Source organism: Hyaena hyaena, unplaced genomic scaffold (assembly GCF_003009895.1).
Source record: "Hyaena hyaena isolate Hyena2069 unplaced genomic scaffold, ASM300989v1 scaffold_1, whole genome shotgun sequence".
In the NCBI taxonomy this organism is placed as follows: domain Eukaryota; kingdom Metazoa; phylum Chordata; class Mammalia; order Carnivora; family Hyaenidae; genus Hyaena; species Hyaena hyaena.
In genome coordinates this window covers 6,792,872-6,810,666 of record NW_024080633.1, presented here as the reverse complement: position 1 = coordinate 6,810,666, position 17,795 = coordinate 6,792,872, and the positions used below count along the sequence as shown (strand labels likewise).

At 62.3% G+C, this 17,795-nt stretch overlaps 1 protein-coding gene across 2 annotated transcripts in view; it reads right to left on the bottom strand.

The window, feature by feature from the left end:
- OSGIN1 (oxidative stress induced growth inhibitor 1) overlaps positions 1 to 17,795 on the bottom strand; it is a 31,615-nt gene that overhangs the window by 12,254 nt on the left and 1,566 nt on the right. The window contains exons 1-2 of one of the 2 annotated variants that reach the window (XM_039226059.1): positions 17,106 to 17,780; positions 300 to 398 (exon numbers count right to left, since the gene is read on the bottom strand). In XM_039226059.1, the coding sequence (XP_039081990.1) occupies positions 300 to 398; positions 17,106 to 17,184 (178 nt within the window). In that variant the 5' untranslated portion in view covers positions 17,185 to 17,780. Of the gene's footprint in view, positions 1 to 299; positions 399 to 17,105; positions 17,781 to 17,795 lie in introns of those variants that run through there. The other variant, XM_039226052.1, reaches the window with a different exon arrangement.

Below are 17,795 nucleotides of genomic sequence, written 5' to 3'. Positions count from 1 at the left end.
CCACAGTCCTGGGCCCCTCGGCAGCAGTGCTCGGCGGGGTGACACGGTGCATAGCAGGGGGCTGGGGGGGGGGCGCTTCTAGCCCCTCCGTGGGTGTGCTGTGTGCCCTCGGCTGGGGCCTCCCTCTCTGGGCCTCTGTTCCAGCCGCGGCCTTGTTTCCCACACTCCCCGACACTCTGAACGAGCACCCTCCGGGCACCAGGAGCCCCGACGGCGACGGCCCGGGGAGGGCGGCTTCCATGGAGGGCAGCTACGCTCACCACTATACCCCCGACGCAGACTGGCTCCCACGGACGTACCTCTGGCCCAGGCCGCGTCCTTCGCCGGCCGCCTCGCAGTCTCCGCTTCCCCATCCCAGGGCTCCGGTCTGGAACTTCCAGTGTGTTTGGATGCGTAAACTGAGGCAGAGAGAGACACCCCGGGGTCAGAGGCTCCCCCTGGAGCGTCTCAGCCCACGTTGGGCGAGGCTGAGGTTTAGGGTCTGGAGAGGAAAGCCCGGGAAGGAGGTGGGCACCCGGTCCCCCATCACTGGGGCCCCCATCCTTCCTCCCTACCTGCCCTGCGCCAACACCCCCCCCCCGCCCCCCAGCCCTGAGCCCTTTTCCGGATTTTGAAAATTTGCTGATACGGAGAACTGTGGGCGAGATGTGGACTTTCTTCCCTGTCGCCTGTTTATCTGCCAAGAGATTGTGGGAAATAGAATGTGTTGAGTTGCTTCCAAAAAGCTTGACCAGGACAAAGACCGATAATGTCATGGGCCACAAAGGGATGGAGGTCAGGGGACCACGGAGAGGGAAGGCAGGTCTGTGGAGGCCGACTCTGGGTGACCGGCTCTCTTGGACTCCTCGGGGCGCCCCGTCCCCTTTAGCCTCTGAACCCAGATTTGCTGGAATGGATTGGAAGGCGTCGCAGATACAGATACGGGCACCCAGGCGACGTAACTGTGTATAAGAAATAAGCTTTAGTGTCAATATGTTCCGTGCAATATTGAGGAGATACTTACACCACACAATTTTTTTTCATCATTTATCTGAAATTCAGTTAATTTCAACCCCTCTTTTATTTGGCAAATCTAGCTGTTAAGTGTAAAGTACACTCGATTTTGAAGAGTTAGTACAAAAAGAAGAAAGGAAAAATGCCCCATTAGCCATTTCTATATGGATCGTGTGTTAAAATGAAAATGTTAGAGACGCCTTGGGTTAAACGGGACAGAGCATTGAGATTATGGTCACCTGTTTCTTTTTACGTGCTTAGCGCCGCGCCGGGAACAGGCACACATGTGACTCCTGTCAGGCCTCTACTGGACGAACTGCTAGCTGGCCGTGTAGACCGGGACGTTCCTGGATTTAGCAGCGCAGGTCCCGAGAGCCCCGCTGCGTTCCAGGAACACGCTCAGTCCCGGGAAACCACAGCCGCCGGGCGTGCGGAGCGCGGCAAGCAGCGGGCCCGTGTGACCTGGGAGAGGGTTTCCCTTCCCAGCCTCAGTTTTCCCATCTGGGCACTGGACTTGCAAGGTGGTGACCGCAGAGGGAGGGGCCCAGCAGTAGGGAGGGGCTCAGACACAGCAGCCCCCCGCCAGCCCCCCACCCTGCAGGGGCTTGGGAGCTGGGGAACCAGTGGAAGGGAGGACTGGCCAGCTTCAGGGTGCGCCCCTGGGGGTCCTGGAATTGGGAGGCTCCCCTGTCAAAACCACCATGTCTCTGCCCCCACCAAATCCTATGACTGTTCATTCCCGGGGGCTGCTCTGGGCCCTTCGGCCTCCCTTCTCCCTATGGCGGTTCCCTTAGCGCTGCCACTGGCTAGTGGACAGGATGTACTTTATGCACGCAGCTGAGGCTCAGAGAGGCCAATCTTGAGCCTGAGGTCACACAGCATGAGTGACAGAACTAGGGCTTGAACTCGAGGCTGGGACTGCAGGGTCTGGACACTTCCAGGGGAAAGGGGGACAATGAGCTAACAAAGGAACAAAGTCTCCTTCCCGCCCGGGAAGAGCAGAAGCATGGCCTGGGAACTCTCCAGAAGGGCCTGCCTGCCACCACGGCCACCCTTCTTTCTGAGGTGCCTGCCCTGTAAGGGGCTTCAGGGACTGAGGCATTTAATCTGTACACGAGGCCAGTGAGGAAAGTCTGCACAGGACCCTTACTTTCCCATTCTACAGGTGAGGAAGCTGAGGCCCAGAAAATGTAAGACGTGACCCCAAGTCGTGGCAGGCGGTCGAGTGGGACTGCGGCTGGCTCTCCCAGCTGCCCTGGCATGACGGGACCTGGCCCTTCCGGCACGTGACGCTAGAGCTAATATTTGCTTCCCCCATTTACAGAGCTTTACCGCCAGCTTATCGGTCTGAGTCCTCACAGCCAGGGGCTGGGCAAATATTTTCAATAACAAGTTTAGTTTACAGATGAAGAAACCCAGGGGGACTTGCCCAAGGCCACTCTTCCCAGTGTGATGAGGGGCGGAGGGGAATCAGAATTGCCTCTCTATCTGTGAGGGCCCAGACACCCCAGGACAGTGGTGTGAGCTGTCCAGCGTGGGTTCGTGACCCGGGGAATCACCGCGGGTGCCTGGGGAGATGAGGTCAAAGCTGGGGGAGGCCAGGGCCCCCTCCCCACCCACGGAGGGGGGGGGTCAGGAGCCACAGGCGGAGTGCAGGGTGGGCCCCCAGAGGAGAGTGTGCCCAGGAGGAGAGTCTGATGGGGGGCTCAGCCCCATCCCGCGGCCACATTCTCTGCCTCCTGATGCACCCCTGCTTCTCCTTAAAAACCAAGGGGAAAGTTACAGCGGGAGAGTGACTGCCTCTGCCCTACGGTCAGGGTGGACAGGGGCTTCAGCCCAGGAATCGGACAAATGGGGACTCTGACCCCATCACGTTCCGCTGTGTGACTTTGGGCAAATGACTCAACCCCTCTGAGCTCCCACTGCCTTGCATGTGAGATGCAGCCGTGTGAGCAGAACTGAGCAGCCCCGCTGCACAGGGGAACGGCCTGGTGGGAACTTAAAGCTATAATAACTCCCAGGCCTCGGTCGCAGAGAAGCTGACCTCGCTGGGCTGGGGGGCAGCTGGCTCCGGGGAGTTTGGCCAGCAGTCCCCATGTGCAGCAGGGCCGGGAGCCTGTCCCCGCAGCGGCCCGGGGAGGAGCAGCGTCAGCAGAGCGGGGAAAAGCCCCTGGCCCGGGGAGGCGCCCCTCCCGCCCCGGCCGCCGGTCCTTGGTAAACCGCATTCCTGTGCAGCTGCAGGGGTGGTCACGAGGCCTGAAAGAGAAACCAGGACTGCAGGCGCTTGCTGGCGGGGGTCTGGCCGGCGTCCCCAGGAACCACCGACTCAACCGCTGGACGAGCCTCGACGTCCCCTTACTCACCGACCGCGCGCTGCTCGGTTTCCCCGGCTCGGCTCCGTGCCGCTGACCACGCGTCTGCGCGGCTCTACCGCGAGCCCGGAATTCCGGGGGACCCCCACGCGGGAAACGGCCACGATGGGCCAGGAGACCCCCTCCACCCCCACCCCCCTCGCGAAGTAGCCGATATTAACGGCCACGGCTGTGAGCGACTTCCGTGCCCGCTGCTGACCTTGGGTCAGCGGGTGGTGGCGAAGGCCCCGACGGACACACTCCGCGGCCTTCGAAAAGCGCAGCCGGGGAGCCAAAGCCGGCGTGGAAGTTCAGGGTGATGGGAACAGAAGCGGACTGGAAACAGCGGTGATTCCTGCCTGTCACATGGGCCTGGGGGCAGCACCCGGGAGTGCCTGGGGACAGCGGGGAAGTGAGGCTGATGACAGGGGCCGGGGTCTCATGGGTTTTTGGGTTCCCATTTCTTCACCTCTGTGTGATAAACAATCATCATCATAGCGTAAAACCACGTTTTGAGACAAGGACCTTCCGTGGTTTGTTCATAGACGTACCGCAGGAGTCGGTGCGGGGCCCGGACGACCGCGCTCGCTCAGTAAGTACGCGTCGGACAAATCCGTGAATCCCGTGGCTTTCAGGCTTTCCGGGTAGGCCCTTAAATCACGGCTGAGCATGAAGAGAGCCCTCCTTATGTCACAGGCGTATGGACTGGCATGCCGTGGGTCCTCAGGGAGCGGTGGACACCCCTCGCCTCTGTGCGGCGCCATTCGGACATTCCCGTTCTGGACAGTCGTTCCCGCGGAGCTGCTCGTTTGCCAGCCCCCAGCCCCACTCCCTCCAAACATCCTTGGGGGCGCTGGTTCTGACCCTGTGCTCCCCAGACCAGCAGCAGCAGTGCCTGGGAACTTGTCAGAAAGGCAGAGGCTCGGGACGCCTGGGTGACGCAGTCGGTTAAGCGTCCGACTTCGGCTCAGGTCATGATCTCACGGTTCGTGGGTTCAAGCCCCGCGTCAGGCTCTGTGCTGACTGCCAGCTCAGAGCCTGGAGCCTGTTTCAGATTCTGTGTCTCCCTCTCTCTCTGACCCTCCCCTGCTCACGCTGTCTCTCTCTCTCTCTCTCTCTCAGAAATAAATAAAACATACCAAAAAAAAAAAAAAAAAAAGAAAGGCAGAGGCTCAGGCCCCCATCCCGGCCCCACAGCCTGCATTTTCACAAGGCTTCTGGGTGATTCTCTCCAAGTTTTGATCTGCTGCTGAAGGAAAGGACGAGAAGTTCCATCAAAGGCTCTTCCTGTGCCTGCAGACAGTCCTCTGACTTGACCGCACTTGGGGGTGCGGGTCCCCTCCCTACAGGCTCTACAGGCTGGTAATCTGTAAGCAACCTGCGGTCTGGGGCTGGAGTTGCAGCACCGACTCATCTCTCGGAAAACTGGGGCCCCGCCTGCTCATCCCTGCCTCTGAGGGTCCTGCTGCTGAACTGCAAGCCCCAGGCCGCTGGCACGCTGGGAGGTGGGCCTGCAGCGGAAGGAAGCCCCCCAGACTCCGGGCTGCCGGGGACGTCCGGCCAGCCCTTCCAACAGGCTTCCAGGCCCTTCCGTGCAGCCCCTTCCAGCCTAGGTTTGTGGTCCTGGGCGAGAGGCCGGAAGCAGCCCTGGGGCTCCTGAGCTGTTCTCTCTCTGGCATCCGTGGCTGTTGCCCCTTGGCCCCGGGGAGCAGGGGGCATCACTGTCTTTGTTACATTTGGCCCACGTGCTACTAAAAAAAAAAAAAAAAAAAGCCTTGTTTGCCACCGTTATCGGGTTTTACAAACTCTGGGGGCCTTGCCTTCTCGGGCAGGTGGGGTCAGGGCCTCCGTGATTTAATTTAGCATCATGTGACCAGACCCTCCCGGAGGCAGGACAGGGCAGAACAGCCGCAAGAGCATTCCGCACGTTTCTCTGCAGAGCAGCGCCCAGCACCAAGTCCTGGGAAGAGGGGGAGGCGGGGCTCCGGACCCTGTCCCCTCCCCACCCCCCCAGGGCCACAGGCCTGCAGTCTCTTGCGAGCTTACACCTGGCAAGCGAGGGGGTTCGCGGCCCTGCTGGACGGCCTCCAGGCCCCCCACTGCCCTGAGGCCTCAGAGGCAGGCCGGCCCCCGCAGGAGCCCCCACGCGTGCCCTGCTCCGCCCACCACGCCCCTGCCTCGCTTTCCTCCGGGTCTGGGCGAGCCTCTCGAGCTCCGGAGCCTGCATTTCATCCGAAGCGCTGCATGACCGTGGGGCCCCCGGACCCGTGAGCCAGACGACACAACAGGCCAATCAGCGCTCCAGCCCAAGGGCCCAGAGTCAGAGGGAAGAAACGAGAAGGGGCTTCAGAGGGACAAGGGCTGCGTCCCGGCAGCCCCGCCGCAGAGGTGGCTGGCACGTCAGCTGAGGCGCACGCAGAGCACGGGGTGGGGAGGGCCGGGGGTGCAGGACGGAGGTGCTCCCAGGGCGCCCCAGGGTCGGAGCTGGCTGCCTTATTTGAGGACGGGAGGGTGAGGGGGGCCCAGGGGAGCGAGGGGTGCGGAGGAGCGGCACCACGGGCGGCGAGCTGAGGGTGGGCACAAACGTGACGGAAGCTATACTCAGTCCGTCCTAACCGGACGCCAGGCGGGTGCTTGGCATTTCCCGCCACCCTCCGAGGCGGTAACTCTCATCAGACTGAGGGACGGCAGTGGGGGGGGCTGGAGCCGGCAGCACCCCCTGCGGCCTCCCTTCCCCGTCGCCCAGTTCATCCCCCGAGCACGGCTCAGGGCCGCTGTGAGCGGCTTCGGTCGGTGGGGAAATGAGACCTACTTAGTCTCCTTCGATACCCTCCTGAGATGAAACCAAACGGAACCCCGGCTGGCTTCTAGCTGTTGGTCCTCACCACCTGCATCACCTTCATCATAATCACCTTCACCCCCATCATCCTCATCTTCATCACCATCATCACCACCGCCTTCACCATCATCTGCACGTCACCCCCAGCATCTCCACCATCTCTAGCAGCAGCAGCAGCCCTGGAGAGGAGGATCGGTCCCGATGTGCACGTCTCAGGGCGCAGCCCGACGGCGCAACGCAGGCCCCCCGGGTGCGGGCCGGGGGAGCACGTGGCTGGGACAGAGGCGCCTCTCTGAGCAGCCAGGAGCCCCACCTCGCTCACGGGGCTGCGTCCAGCAGGACCCGACAGGCCCCAGGCCCCTCGGGCGGACTTCTCCCCAGCGCGCCGGGCAGCCCGCCACCCGAGCCCCACGGCGGCCCGTCCTCTGCTGCGCTGGGGGTGCCAGCGGGCGCAGTCAGGTCTGGGCAGGGCGCTCTGCGTGTTTGGGGCCTGCTTGGGGGCGGAGGAGCAGCCTGGCTGTCTGGGCTTGAAGAGACCTGCTGACACGTCTACCGCACGAGCTGAGGCCCCAAGCAGCCTCACCTTGGGACAGTTCCTGACGCCAGGCGTTGCGGCCTGACTGCCGGAGTCCCTGGCATGGAGACCAAAACGCCCCCAGGCTGCGCCCGGCCCCACTCCCCTCACCGGGCCCTGCAAGGAAGGGCGTGGCCACCTCTGGCTGCCGAGGACTCCGCGCCTGGGTCTAAATTTTCCTCTGCTCTTGCGTCCTGCTCGCTCTGAGGCCTCTGTGGCTCACAGAGGGCCAAGACGTTCCCTTCGCCTGAGTGTCCTGGGCATGAGCCCGGCACCCCAGCTCCCAGGTGGGGAAGTTGGGGTGAGGGGAAGGGTCACACAGCAGGAATGTGCCTTGGAATCCACCAAGTGCTGCTTCCCCCTTGAAAGGTCTGGGACCTCTAGGGAGGGAGTGCAAAGCCCCCCTGCCCTTGGGGGACTCAGTCGGCAGGAATTTCTCGCTGGGCGCTGGCGCTGTGCTGAGAAGCGGGCATGCGATGGAGGGGAAAGACACAGATCTTGCCTCAAGGAGATGATGACCCAGTGGGGAGGTTAAGTCCACAGGTGCGCTGTCACAGATTGACCTGTTCGGCACTGTCAGGAAAAACTGCCCAAGACAGACAGCTGGGCTGGGAACAGGGTGGGGGTAAGAATCAGCTAAGAACAAAAGCCTTGCAGGTGAGGCCAGAAGCAGGTGCAAAGGCCCTGAGGTTGGAAAGAGACTTTTTTTTTTTTAATGTTTTATTTATTTCTGAGAGAGAGAAACAGCATGAACAGGGGAGGGTCAGAGAGAAAGAGGGAGATACAGAATCTGAAACAGGCTCCAGGCTCTCAGCTGTCAGCACAGAGCCCGATGCGGGGCTTGAGCCCACGAACCGCGAGATCATGACCTGAGCCGAAGTCAGACGCTTAACCGACTGAGCCACCCAGGTGCCCCGGAAAGAGACTTTTGAGAAACTGAAAGGGTGATGTGTCTGAGTGAGCCGGGCCGAGGCTCGCAGGAGCCAGATCGTGTAGGCTTGGTGGCCATGGCGGGATTTTGGTCTTTCCCCCAAGAGCAAAGGGGAGACCTCAGAGGAGGGTGACGGGATCAGGCCTGCAGTGTGAAAAGGTGGCGGAGAGGATGAGGGCAACCATGGGTCAGGCGCTGTGACAGCCGTCCCAGGAAAGAATCAAGGCCATGGCCACTTCCTGTTCCTGGGAAGGAGCTCCAGTCGGGACCAGCCAGATTCCAGGATGCTCCGTGTGTGTGTGTGTGTGTGTGTGTGCGTGCGTGTGCGTGCGTGTGTGTGTGTGTGTGTGCTGGGGTGGGAGGGGCAAAGAGGAGAGGTCAAGGTGTTAGCGGGTGGGGCTTGCCATGGGGAGAAAGGTCACGGGGCATGTGAGTGCCGCCTTTCCTCTTTTCCAAGGGTCCAGAGCAAGGGGGACAAAGTCCCATGATGCCCTTAGCCTTCACATCCCTCGGCCTGCCCTCCCGCAGACCCCCTGCGGCGTCTGCCCAGCCGCATTACCCTTATTTTGTAAAATGAGTCAAAAGTTATCACCTATACACAGTCAGCATATACTGAAGCGTCCTGATGAGCTGCCTATGTGACCACCACCCGGGTCAAGGGGTGCAACCCGCCCCACCCCCGGGAGCCTCTCCGCCAGCCTCTTCCCTGACTTCTGTCCCCACGCATCAGTGTTGCCTGCTTCGGGCCTGGGCCTCAGTGGAATCTCATGGACTGTAGTCTCTTGTGGCTGGGTGTTTGGCTCAAACTCTTGGCTCTGGGATTCTCTCGCATCGACGTGCGGGTCAGTGGCTCCCTCTCTTTATTGTTACTGGGCAGAGAGTTGCACCATCTGCACACACCACGGCTGCTTTATCCATTTCCCGGACACTTGGCTACTTCCCGCTTTCTACTTCGGCCGTCCCCATCCGAGCCTTTGTGTGGACATCTGCTTTCGTGTTATCTGGAGCAAAGCTGAACCACGGGGTCACAGGGAGGGGGAGTGTGCATGCCTGTTCGGATGCACACACGGCTTTCTCCCTGCAGCCACCCCCGACCCCGGGCTGGCCCCCACCAGCCCCAACCCCGGGCGGCATGTGACATTTTTGGAGATGGCCTCTGCCCTTGGGGGAAAAGCCCGGACTCTGCAGCACCCCAGGGGCTTCCCATCTCCCTGACCATGACTCTGGCTTTCTCCCACCGCCGAAGCTCACACTGCAGCCAGCCCGAAGGCTCGCGGTTTCCTGAAGGCACGAACTGTCCTTTCTGCCTGGAGCACACGTCCCTCCACTGCCCTCCTGGGGACAGCCTCCTGGTCCTCTCCCATCTCACTGGAGCATCTCGGCGACCCGCTGACGTCCCGCAGGCCCTGGCCAGCGCCTTTGGCTCACACTCTCCTGCTTCTTGGAAGCCCCCGTTGCTCAGGCTGTGCCGTGTGGTGGGGAGGCCGTACGGTCGGGGCACGGAGGGTGGCTTTTTCTCCAGGCTCGCACACAGGCGGCCTCGGTAAACGTGCCAGAAATGAATCGGTGAGGCCGAGTCCGGGTGGACACGCAGGCAGGTGTAACCCCCTCACGGCAAAGCCCACGCAGCTGAGGTGTGCAGCTTGACGAACGTTTGCGGACGTGTCTGCCCGTGTGACCACCGCCCTGGTCAAACTGCGGAACACGCCCAGCTCTCCGCCTGGTTTCTGTCCCCGTAGCTCAGTGTTCCCTGTTCTTGAACTTGCTATAAGAGGAATCCCACAGAAGGCTCTCTCTCGTCTCTGCCTTCCTTGGCTTGTTCCCGGCACCTCCTCCGAGAGAACGATCCCGTGAGCCCGAACCCCTCGGCCTCCGCGGCCAGCGTCTTTGTTCCTATGCCGCCATCTTCCTCTCGCCACTGACATTTCTCTTTCCACTTCACACTCTGTCCTCAGCCCACGGGGACTTCGTCTGCCAACCGCTGGCTCCCGAGCGGAGAGGGCAACCCTCGTCTTGGGCTGTGGCACTGCCCTGGCCTCCCCTGCGGAGGGCTCCTGAGTGCTCTGTGCAGGCCTCCCTGTTTCCTGGGCCTTGGGGGGGTCTCCTCTTTGCAGGCAATGCAGACGCTGGCCCACGGGTGTCCCCTTGGCCCACCTGGCTCCACGCCTGGGCTTGACGTGATAAAACAGCGAGACCCTCTGATTGTGGGGCAGGAGCCTTGTGATCAGCTCACCCCGGACGTGCACCCTCAGGCCCCACCCCAGGCTCACTGTCCAGGAAAACGGTTTTCTTTGTTTTTTTCCTAAATGTTTATTTATTTATCTTGGCAGGAGAGGGGAGAGATTGAGAGAGAGAGAGAGACAGACAGACGACAGAGAATCCTAAGCAGGCTCCATGCTGTCAGCACAGAGCCTGATGCAGGGCTCGATCCCACAAACCATGAGCTTGTGACCTGAGCTGAAGTCAAGAGCCGGACACTCAGCGGACTGAGCCCCCCTAGGCAGCCCTAGAAAAACTGTTTTCTTTCCTTTACTCTCGGACCCCCAGCCACACAGACCGGTTCTCGCATGCCAGATGGGTGTCCCACAGATGTCCTGACCACACACGCCAATTGCAAGGGGTGGGTCCCCAGGTTCCCCGACTGTGACTTGGCTGCGGTCAGAGGTTCCCGTGAGCCCCTCCCCAGGTTCCCTAATTTGCTAGAGGGACTCACAGAACCCAGGAAGACCGTTGCTTACGGTTACTGATTTATTACAAAGGCTGCTGTCATGGAAAATGGGTGAACAGCCAGATTAGGAGATACACATGGTGAGATACACAGGGTGAGGTACACAGGGTAAGGTCTGGGAGGGCCCTGAGCATAGGAGCCTCTATCCCTGTGGAGCTGGGGGTGTGTCACCTCCCGGCACAAACACACATTCACAACCTGGAAACCCTCCAAACCGCATACCTTAAGGACTTTTATGGACATGGGATCACACAGGCAGGAAGACCATGAACTCAGTCTCCAGCCCCTCTCCCTTCCCGGGGGGATGAGGGGTGGGGCTGAATCATGGTCTTTTCAGCAACCAGCCCCATCCTGAAGCTGTCCCGGAGCCGCCCAGGGTCACCTCGTTGGAACAAAAGATGTCCCCACCACCCAGGAAAGATCTCCCCAGAGCGTCTGTGTCAGAACTGGGGTTAAAGATCAACTATTAGAATCAAGGATGCTCCAAGCACATTTATCAGTCAGAAAACCACAAAGGTTGAGGAGCTCTGGCCACGAGCCTGGGGTAAAGACCAAATTATGTATTTCCTATGATATCAAAACGTCACATTCAGTGGATCAGAACGGCGGGGGCGGGGGGAGGTGCTGGCAGTCTCTCTTCCCACAAGCCCTCCGGGGATGGTGGTGCAGCTTCAGCCTGAGGACCGCTGACCCTTGGCATGTGAGCGTGCTGGCGACGAATCAAGCAGAAGAGGAACATCACTTTCTTTGCGTAAGAAGATGCTATCGTTATCTTAAGGAACGTCAAAGGGTTTTGGTCCTCGGGTCTGACGTCATCTGATACGTAATCTGGGCGCCGGCCCGAGTCTCCCTGACGGAAAGAAGTCCCCAGTTCCCAGCTGGCTGCCTGGGCCAGTGCCAAGGAGGGCTGAGCTCCTGCACAGATGTCCACCCCATGTGGAGGGGGACAGGGGTCACAAGGTGTCCTCTGTCACCCTGACAGCCGCGGCCTGGCATACCAACTGCTGTCTGTCGGTTTCTTCCGTACCTGTTCCCTACCTTCTGGATTTCCCTCTGAGCCCCAGGAGCCCAGTGCCCTGACCAGCTGGCTTCTGGCTGGGCTTCATCAGTGGGAGTCAGGGGCCGGAGGCCAGAGGGCAGAGTTGTGGTGGAGGCTGGCATGTGCCAGCCTGGTGGCGGGGGGCACTGTGAGAAGCCCTAATCTGCTGTGTTGGCCACTTTCTGTGGTGTAAACACTTCCATCGGAATCCATTTCAGGCTACCGTGCACCTGCGCACGGAGTCGGGAAGAGTCGCGTGGGGGCTTCGTCGCCGTGCAGATGGGCGGGCGGAGAGACCTCCGGCCATGGCTGGTAGCAAACTGCAGCCAAATCAACAGGAAGCGAGGAGTTCTGGGGACGGATTACCTTGGCTTTGAAGAGGATTCATTAATTGTAAGTTTACTGAATTGAGTTTTTAACAACGGGTGTGTTTATACCAACCGGCTCACGAAATCCCCTGGAAATTGAACAGCCGGCCCCTGCAGGTGGGCATCAGCGGGTCTGGGGACCACTGGCCGGGTGACACCTGCTGAGTTGTGCCTGCCTGGAGAAGCCTCCTCTGATGCCCCTCCCCGGTCCGGCCTCACTCAGGTCCAGGGACACGTTTTCCCCTTGACCCTTCAGCCCGGGGACAGAAGTGGCTTCCTGCTGTGCCGTCCCCACGGCACCCTGATGCCTCCTTTTCCCTTCCTGCTCCCCCTGCAGGGCGTCCTGGGGGTGGGAGACAACATAGCAGGTGTTCACCCCTGCTGGAGCCCCGGCCCACCTCCCTTTCTTTTACTTATCAACCGGCTGCATGAAAGGTCGTTGGAAGAAACAGTTCCGAGCCCAGAAGCCAGATGCCCCCCCCCCACCGGGTGCATGGACAGAAGGGTGCTCTGTAACAGCGGCCGCATCCCCCAGGCACCGCGGGTGGGCGCAGCAGCTGGAACGGACGCTTGGGAGGCAATCTGGCCATGTCTGTTGCGAGAACCGTGCACGTGGCTGTGGACTCACCGACCCCTTGTGAGGTATTTGTCTTAGAGGCAGACTTGCACCCATCCGAAATGATGTCTGTCTAAAGTTATTCATTACAGCATTGTTGAGAAGAGCCGGAAAAACGGGACGCAACCCAAGTGCCAGTCATTAAGAGACTCGTTAAATAGGCTCTGGCACATTCTTCCAATGGAGTGTTTTGCAGCTGTTCTTTATGGAGCGACATGAAAGCTGCCCTGTGACGGCAGGTGAAAACAGGGTTCCAGGAGAGGGGAGAGGAGCGCGGAGGTGGGCGGAGAGGAGCAGGGGTGCGGGAAGGACGCGGCGGCCCTCTCCCGGGTTGGGGGGGGGCAGCTGGGTGGCTGCGGACTGACAGCCCCCTCCAAACCCATTTGCACGTTCTGAGAATTGTACCGTTTCCACGCATGGCCCCACGGGGGCAGGAAGCCAGTGGCTCCAAGAAGGAGCAGTGGGGCCTTCTCCCTGGTCCCCGCCTCCCTCACCCCTACTCTGCTCAGCTCGGTGCCCACCTGAGAAAGAGAGCTCGAGAGCTGGGGCGCGGGGCGGCGTGTGCAGCCACACCGAGGGGAACGCGCGCCCCGTGGCCCGGCGCCTGGCTCAGGGCATGCAGCAACGTTTGTGGACAAAGACCTGAACGCTGCTGGGACAGCCTTCTGGGTAGTTCTACGGGATGCTGGATTATTTCAGGGGGCTCTGCCTTCCCCTGCGACTCATCTGATGACCTGTGCAGGGGTGGCCTTCGAGTAGTGGCATTTCTCACGCTCACTGGCCACATGCCCATTCTTCATGGGCCATTTTGCAGAACTGGAGTTCCCTGGAACACACTTTGGGAACCAGGGGTTAGACGGCTGCCTGAGTGAAGGACTTCAGGACCTGGGGACCAGGGATTCAGTGGGTCAAGTACAGAGCCCGGGGCACCAGCCCTTCCCCCTCCCAGCCTGGTCGCCCACTGCCGTCACCGAGCCGTCTCCAGGGATGCCGACTGAGTTGATGAGGGGGGGGGGCCCGGGCGCTGGGAGTGCTCCCCACATGCAGCCGGACTTGAGAGGCCCAGTGCTCCAGAGCTGGGGTTGGCGGGAGGGGCAGGGCCGCAACCCGGGGGTCACATCAATAGGGGCATCGTCCATAGAGCATGGAGGTGAAGGTCCCGCTAGATTGGGCCGTGATCAACGGTACTTGGTTCTGAGCCCCGCCTCTTAGCAGAAACAGCTGATGGCGGGAAAACGTCCAGAAGAGAGGAAGCCGGATGGTGGGAAGGTTCACGATCGGGTCTTAAGGGGTTCACCCTAGTCCTGCTCAGACAGACAGACGCGGCAGGTGCCCCGCGGAGCCGGGGACACAGGCGCAGGGCACACACGGGCCACATCTGCTCGTCCGTGAAGCCACTCTGGTGTCTCCACCGCCCTGCGAGGCGCCCACTCCAGGAGACGGGGTGCAGATGTTGGTGGCAGGGGTGGGGGCTGAGACGGCAGCCGGGGCCGATTCTTCCAGCCTGACCAGTGAGTCCCCAGGGTCATGTGGGGGTGGGGGGGACCAGCTAGCTCGAGGCACGGCTCAAGGAGTTCACGTGTGCCCCAGAGGTGGGGGGGAGGGAGGGGCCAGGACACCCCTGCGGGCGGAGGCTGGCGGCCGCGCTCTGTCCCCTGGGTGAGGGCACACGGAGGGCCTTGCTCTGTGCTCACTGTTGTATTCCCAGCCCGGGATGGTTCTGCTGAACGGACCAGGTACCAGAGGAGCAAGAAGAGACCTGGGTTTGGGGGGGTAGGTGGGGGGTTAGGAAGTGTTTCTGAAAAAGTGACATTTCCCCTGAGACCAGAAGAACAACTGGAGAGCCAACCACAGGAAGAGCATTGCAGGTAGAGAACAGCACGGGCAAAGGCCCTGGGGCTGGACGGTTTGGTGTGTGTGAGGGCAGCCCTGGGACTGGGGGTACTGGCCTCTGGGGGTGGGCCCGGGGATGCTGGAGAGGTGGGCAGAGGCTGGCCACACAGGCCAGTGTGGTGGGAATGTGCCTCAGGGGCTGCTTCCCAACGGCGTGAGCTGGGGCAAGCGGCTTAACGGCTCTGGGCCTCAGTTTCCTCATGGGCAAAATGGGGTTAAAAATAGCTACCACCACACAGGACCGGGAACGGCACAGAATATGGAGAACGGAGCCTGGCTTGTGTGAGCTCTGCAGAAATCCTCTCCCCCCACCCCTCATGGGCTCCTTCTGCATTCTGCCTGCCTCCTCCCACTTCTGCCTGCACACCCCTCACCCCCGCCCCCCCCCCCCCGGCCGATCCGGAAGAGCCTGCCCCTGACAGAGGCCCAGGGCTGCTGGACCCTGTCCCGGCGTCTAATTGGGAGCTTCTGTGTCTCTAACACTGTGACCACATCCCTGGAAAGAGGATCGGGCGTGTCTGGCCGCCGCTGCGGGCTGCGTGCGCCCCGGGGAGGAGCTGGAGCGCCCTCCTGCGCCATCCTCGGGCTCTGGCAGGGACTGCAGAGGGGAGGTGCAGCCTCATGGGGAAGGGGGGAGGCTGGGAGGCCGGACCTCCCTGACCTCGGCTCCTGTGGGCCGGGCTCCTCCCCACCCGCACAGCCCTCCCTCTCCCCGGAATCCTGGCTCTGAGTCAACCCTGACTCCTCGTTCGCTCACACCCGGGCTTCCGCAGAGCCCATCAACGCTCCCTGCAGGCACAGCTGGAGTCTGACCCCTCGTCCCTCCACCCCGGGCGTCTGCACGGCCTCCCCGCTGAGCGGGGCACCTGGCACCCGGTGCTGCTCCGACCACGGCCCACCGTGCACACACTGCACAAGGCCGACGGCTGCCTGGCCTCGGAAGGCTTCCCCGTCACCAGCGGGGCTGTGCCAGTCCTGGGTGACCTGCCCTCCCACCTCTCTCCCTCCTGGGCCCCTCCCTCCCTCCGCTGGGCCCCTGCACCTGCTCCTCCCTGGGCCGAGGACGCTCTTCCTCAGACGCCCCTGTGGCTCGTTCCCTCAGTCCACTCATGTGAGACCAGCGCGGCCCGGCCGAGACAGACGCTCCCTCCCCGGCTGGTTCTCCACCCCGCCCCGCCCCCCACCGCACGCACCACACGCTGACCTACTTGTTCATTTGTCTGTCTGGGTCCCCACCCTGGGATGCAAGTCCCCAGAGGGCAGGTGTTCTCGGCCCTGTTCCCTGGTGGGTTCCCTGTTCCCTGCACACAGCAGGCGCTCAGTCAGTACCGTGGGGTAAGCTGCGCCCGTGGGTGCTCCTTAAGCAAGAGGCCGCCAGGACGCACTGCCCAGGGCTCCGGCCTCCTGACTGACCTTTCCGTCCCTGCAGACACGGCGTCAGAGGGGTCAGCTCCTAGACGGCGCCTTCAGGCCCCGGGATCCGGGGGCGCAGGCACGTGGCTCTCCCCGCGGTGGGGGCCAGGGGGCTGGAGCTGCTGGCTGTCTGGCCACGGAACCGGGGCACGTGACATCCCATTCATTCAGCCCGAGCGGGGCTGCGCTCCGGTGGCCAAGGGCCAGGGACGCGGGGGACAGAGCTTGCGGGTGTTCCTGGCGGAGCTCGGCAATCAGAGGAGGGGGCAGCGAGCCAGCAAATGGCAAACGTGAAGCAGATGATGCGGGAGGGGATGGGCACGGGGAGGTTTTCCGCAAGGGTAGAAGGCAAGGCCGAAGGCATCACAGCGGGAGCGGGGGCGGGGCGCGCGGGCTGAACCCCGAGGGGCTCAGGGCGCACGGAGCAGAGAGGGGGAGACTTGGGGGGGAGGCAGGGGGCTGTGGGGACTTCAGGAGGAGGAGGAGGCCTGAAGGGGCCAGGCTAGAGCGGCTGACACCAGGGAGCCTCCGTGGTAGTGGCCGCAGGGCTGGCGTTCACCGTGAGCAGGGGAGCGAGAAAGCCAAGCCTGCGCCTGGGATTTCTCATCGGTGACCGAGGGGCCGGCCTGGGCGCTCTCCGAGGGACTGGACTTTCTGTGGCAGATACCTGGGTGTCTGCTCTGCGTCATCTACTGGCAAGTGCTCGGGGAGCCCTGGAATGAGGTCGAGAGCGCAAGCTGACCCACGTGGGCCGTGATCGCGCAGGGCCCCACGCTGGCCCCAAGGTGGTGCTCGGGCACCGCATCACGTCTGGGACAGAGGGGCGACGGGGGCAGGGGGCTGAAGGGTGGCTCCCCGAAAGACACACTCACGACCTAACCCCAGGAACCTGGGCATGCGACCGCATTTGGGAAAAGGATCTTCGCAGATATGATCAATCCAGGATCTTGAGTTTAGACCGTCACCAATTTCGCACGGGCCCTAAATCTAATGCCAAGGGTCCTTATGAGAGAGAAGGGGACTGGAAGCCAGGGACGCCTGGAGCCCCCGGAGGTGGGCCAGGCAGGAGGGCCATCCCCCAGGTCCTCTGGAGAGCTCACACCTCCCACGCTCACACCTCCGGAACGGGGAGAGGTTTCTGATGCTATGGAGTCCCGTCACCACAGCCCTGGAGGCTCGCACAGCAGGGACCCCAGGCGCACTCATGTCAGACCCAAAGACGATTTGGTTCAGGACCACTTTTCTCCTCCCAAGCTTCAGGTTCCCGCCCGGCTACCCACCTGCTCCCAGTCCAGGGTGGGGGGGGGGGGCAGCGGCGGGGGCAGGGGAGGTGGCTCGGTGGGGGGGTGGCGGTCAGCACCTCGGTCCTCTGGGAGCACATCCTCAGCTTCCTGTCTACCCGAGGTGGAGTTGCCAGAGGCTGGGGGCCCAGGGAGCATGTGAGGAGTGGCCTGGCTCTGCTCAGCCTTATCTGCCCTTGGCCGCTGCCTCAGAGCCCCCAGCGCCTTGCCAACCTCGGAGGCCGTTTCTGCTGCTCAGGAGCACGTTCTCACCATCACGGGCGGGGGACCCTGGCATGAGTGAACACGGAGGCACGCTGCTCCCCAGAGAGCTGGGTGGGGCAACGCCCAGGGCCAGGGATGGGAAGGGGGGCACCGTTTACAGACCCCTCACCCCGCTCGGCACTTCACCTGTATGACGTCACAAGGCGCCCTGGCCTCCCCACCAGGGAGCTGCAGTTACAGGATTTTACAGACGAGGGAGCAGAGGCTGGGGGCCCGGGGCTCAGGGGAGCGGAGGCCAAGAGCCGGGCTAGAGCAGGGCCCCGGACTGGACCGGGGCTGCCTGAGGCCTGGGTGCCCCCAGTCAGCATGGGGCCAGGCCAGAGCCTGGGTCTCCGGAGGGAGCTGGGGCCCAGGGTTCTCATGGGCGGCCAGGAGTTGTGGGGAAGGATCCGGAGAGAGCCGGGTTCCAAGTGCAGCCCGCCCTTCCTGCGGGAAGTGGGGGCAGTGCCCTGGCCAAGGCTTGAAAGGGGTGAGCTGGACACAGA